The sequence below is a fragment of the Eurypyga helias genome, unplaced genomic scaffold (assembly GCF_000690775.1).
Source record: "Eurypyga helias isolate BGI_N326 unplaced genomic scaffold, ASM69077v1 scaffold11255, whole genome shotgun sequence".
NCBI lineage: Eukaryota > Metazoa > Chordata > Aves > Eurypygiformes > Eurypygidae > Eurypyga > Eurypyga helias.
Window position 1 is genome coordinate 74,598 of NW_010253417.1, and position 2,670 is coordinate 77,267.

Genomic DNA, 2,670 nt, shown 5'->3' on the forward strand with positions numbered 1-2,670 from the left:
GTAGCTCTCGACGATAAGCGTCGTCGCTCGTGCTGAGCCCCAGCCGGTCGTCTTTTGCCATTCAGCCTGCAGCCAAGGGCAGAACTGGTTTCTCTCTGAGGATGAACGGTCCTGCTTCGGACGCTGTCACGTGACCACGGCCCCTCTCAGAAAGGCGTAGCCTTTGCTACCTGCACGGCCGGGTTAGTCGTCGGCTAATTCCCAGGCAGCGAAAGGCTGGGTGGGACGAGCTAGTAATAAACACCATTCCCAAATACGAAGATTCTCCAGCTTCCCACGCCCAGGAAGAAAGCAGCGCGCAGAAGATGCTCTTTAAAAGCGACCCCCAGCCCAGGAGCCCAGGGTGGAGCCTCTACAGGAGCGTCAGTAGGAAAACCCATCCCGGCGGGAAGTAGTCTCTCTGGTTCTTCTGGGTCGGGAGGGGAGAAGCGACAGGTTTCTCACCCCTTCCCTCACAGGCAGCGCAGGAAGAGGCTGAGCTCAGCTTTTACACCCCCCGTGCTGCCAGCTGGGTCTAGGGTGTCCCCCCACGCCCCATGGAAGAGCTAGCACAGGGCAGAACGGGACCCTCCAGTGGGGTAACAGAACCTGGCGACCCTGCAGGAATCCCTGCCCCCGCCTGTCCACAGGCCGAGGCGTAGGACGACGTTCCTGCAGCTGGCGTTCCATCTTCCTTCCTGCAGGAAGCCCGGCCGCGGGAGGCCTCTTGCCTCGCAGGTCTCTGGGATGCCACAGGGCCCTCGCTTTTTAAGCTCATCATAGCACATCTTCTGAAAAAGAGCAGCTTGAGGGGTCGCCCTCCTTTTTTTGGTTTTTAAGCCGGTTCCGGGCATGTTATCAGCAAACTGGATCCACGAGTTTCTCCCCCACGTTGCCCGGCTGGCGATAGCTGCCCACTGCAGCCAGCTGTGTCGGGAATCGGAAGATTTCTTGCCCCCAGACCACAGTCCCTGACGTCCGACGTCCCGGAAAGGTTACGGAAACCTGGGTCCCTCCGTGCTGCCGTACCTAGTTTCTGCCTGACCCTAACAAACACAAGTATGACGTGAGAAGGGCCACGCAGCAATAAAAAAAACGGAGACACCTTTCCAGTTTGCAGGACGGAGCCTCTGCCAGGGCGAGACGCTAGCGCAGAGAGGCGATGAGGCTAGAGGATTTACACACTGTACAGTTACACTTTTAATATACATATTTGATACAAAGATTCTAGCAGGAAAAGGACTCCTTTGATTGTAGAATACAGTATTTTTGTACAGCATGAGACGTTCATTTCAGTTATTTATCCTGTAGTAGTCATATCAGCTGTATAGGACTTCTCTGGTGTGTGTAAATGCCTTCAGACTAGCAATCAAACTCGGTCGTTTGCTGGCATGAATATAGTCTGATGTTTGACTGTTCTCAGCTTTGGTATTTTGGTGACTGAACGCAGATGTCTGGCTCTTCATACTGCTTTATGCTTACTGATTAAATGCTGAGCAAAATAAAATGGCGGAGTGAGAAGCTGAAAACGAGCTAGTATCAGGATCGCAAGCAGAGCACCCGCTGCACAGTACACGGCAAAGACTCTGCTCTCATATGGAAGGAAGCATTTTCGGAGGGAGAAGTCAGTCGGCGTGATGCTGCCCTGGAAAAGAAGTGAAGACTGTCACTTGGCGGTTACAGCGGGGTCTGAATGGGGAGTAAACACCACGGCTGTCGCACCTCCGATCCCTAAATTCTGCGCTGGGCGGCAAGGGTCGGGGCCAGTTTCCTAGTACCAGTGCCTTCTCCAGGGGGCTGAAGAGCCTGTACCTTGCGGTGCTGGGCACTAGCTGGAACGTTTGCCGGGCCAGCATTAGCCCAGAGGCCGATCTCCCCCATATTCCATCTAGCTTAAGTGGAGAGCTGGGCTCCTGATCTGCCCTGCCCTCAGGAGAAGCCCAGCCTTAGCTGCTCTACATCCACCTGAAGGAGCCTTCCCGGGCTAACGTTAGGTTCTGCGAACGCGCCCCTTCCTCCCCGCCGGAGCCCTCCTCCTACCCAGTACGTGCTGCAAGACACACGTCGGCTAATCCAAATTCCGAACAACAAAGGACTCCGTTGGGTTTTGGCTGGACCTGGCAGTTCCAATTGAAGTTCCCAGCGGAGCGAGGCAGAGCTAAACCGGTCGTGAAGACGACGCAACTTCCCTTCGCCAACCTCTCGTTCCGCAGCGGAGACGCACTGTCTGGCGGGCGCAGAGCGCGCGCGCGTGGTTTGAAGGCAGCTACTCTCAGGAATATGGGATAAACGGAACTGCTTCCCACAAGGAATGTTAACAGTTGTTTAAAGTGAATTTAGAAGTCTGGGGTTGTCTGTGTATCGAGCAGCCTAAACTCGACAGCAGTCAAACCGCGCGAAGGATTTGTCCCCCCGAGTCGCAGACTGCTCTGTGAACGGGTTGTAGGTTTTGCTTCTTACTCCAAGTTTCCAGGAATTCCGTTTTATTTTTTGAACTGGGGAACTAGTTGATTTTTACCTCTAAGGATACACTGAGCACTGGAACTGCCCACAAGAGCGTAAGCGACGCACACTGCGCGCAAGGCGAACCGGGCGCGAGGAGGCAGGCGGTGGGCACGGGACAAACGTTAAGGCAGGGGTCGGAAAACCCCACCGTCGCCGCGCAAGGGAGCGTGAGGCGGGGAGGGGCTG

The 2,670-nt window shown here is 55.4% G+C and overlaps 1 protein-coding gene across 1 annotated transcript in view; it reads right to left on the minus strand.

Moving 5' to 3' along the window:
- Window positions 1-1,155: 1,155 nt before the first annotated feature.
- Window positions 1,156-2,670, minus strand: part of MPPE1 (metallophosphoesterase 1) — a 7,975-nt gene continuing 6,460 nt past the window's right edge. Inside the window, 1 exon segment of the mRNA XM_010152670.1 lies at window positions 1,156-1,624. Within this exon segment, the coding sequence (XP_010150972.1) occupies window positions 1,442-1,624 (183 nt within the window). The 3' untranslated portion in view covers window positions 1,156-1,441.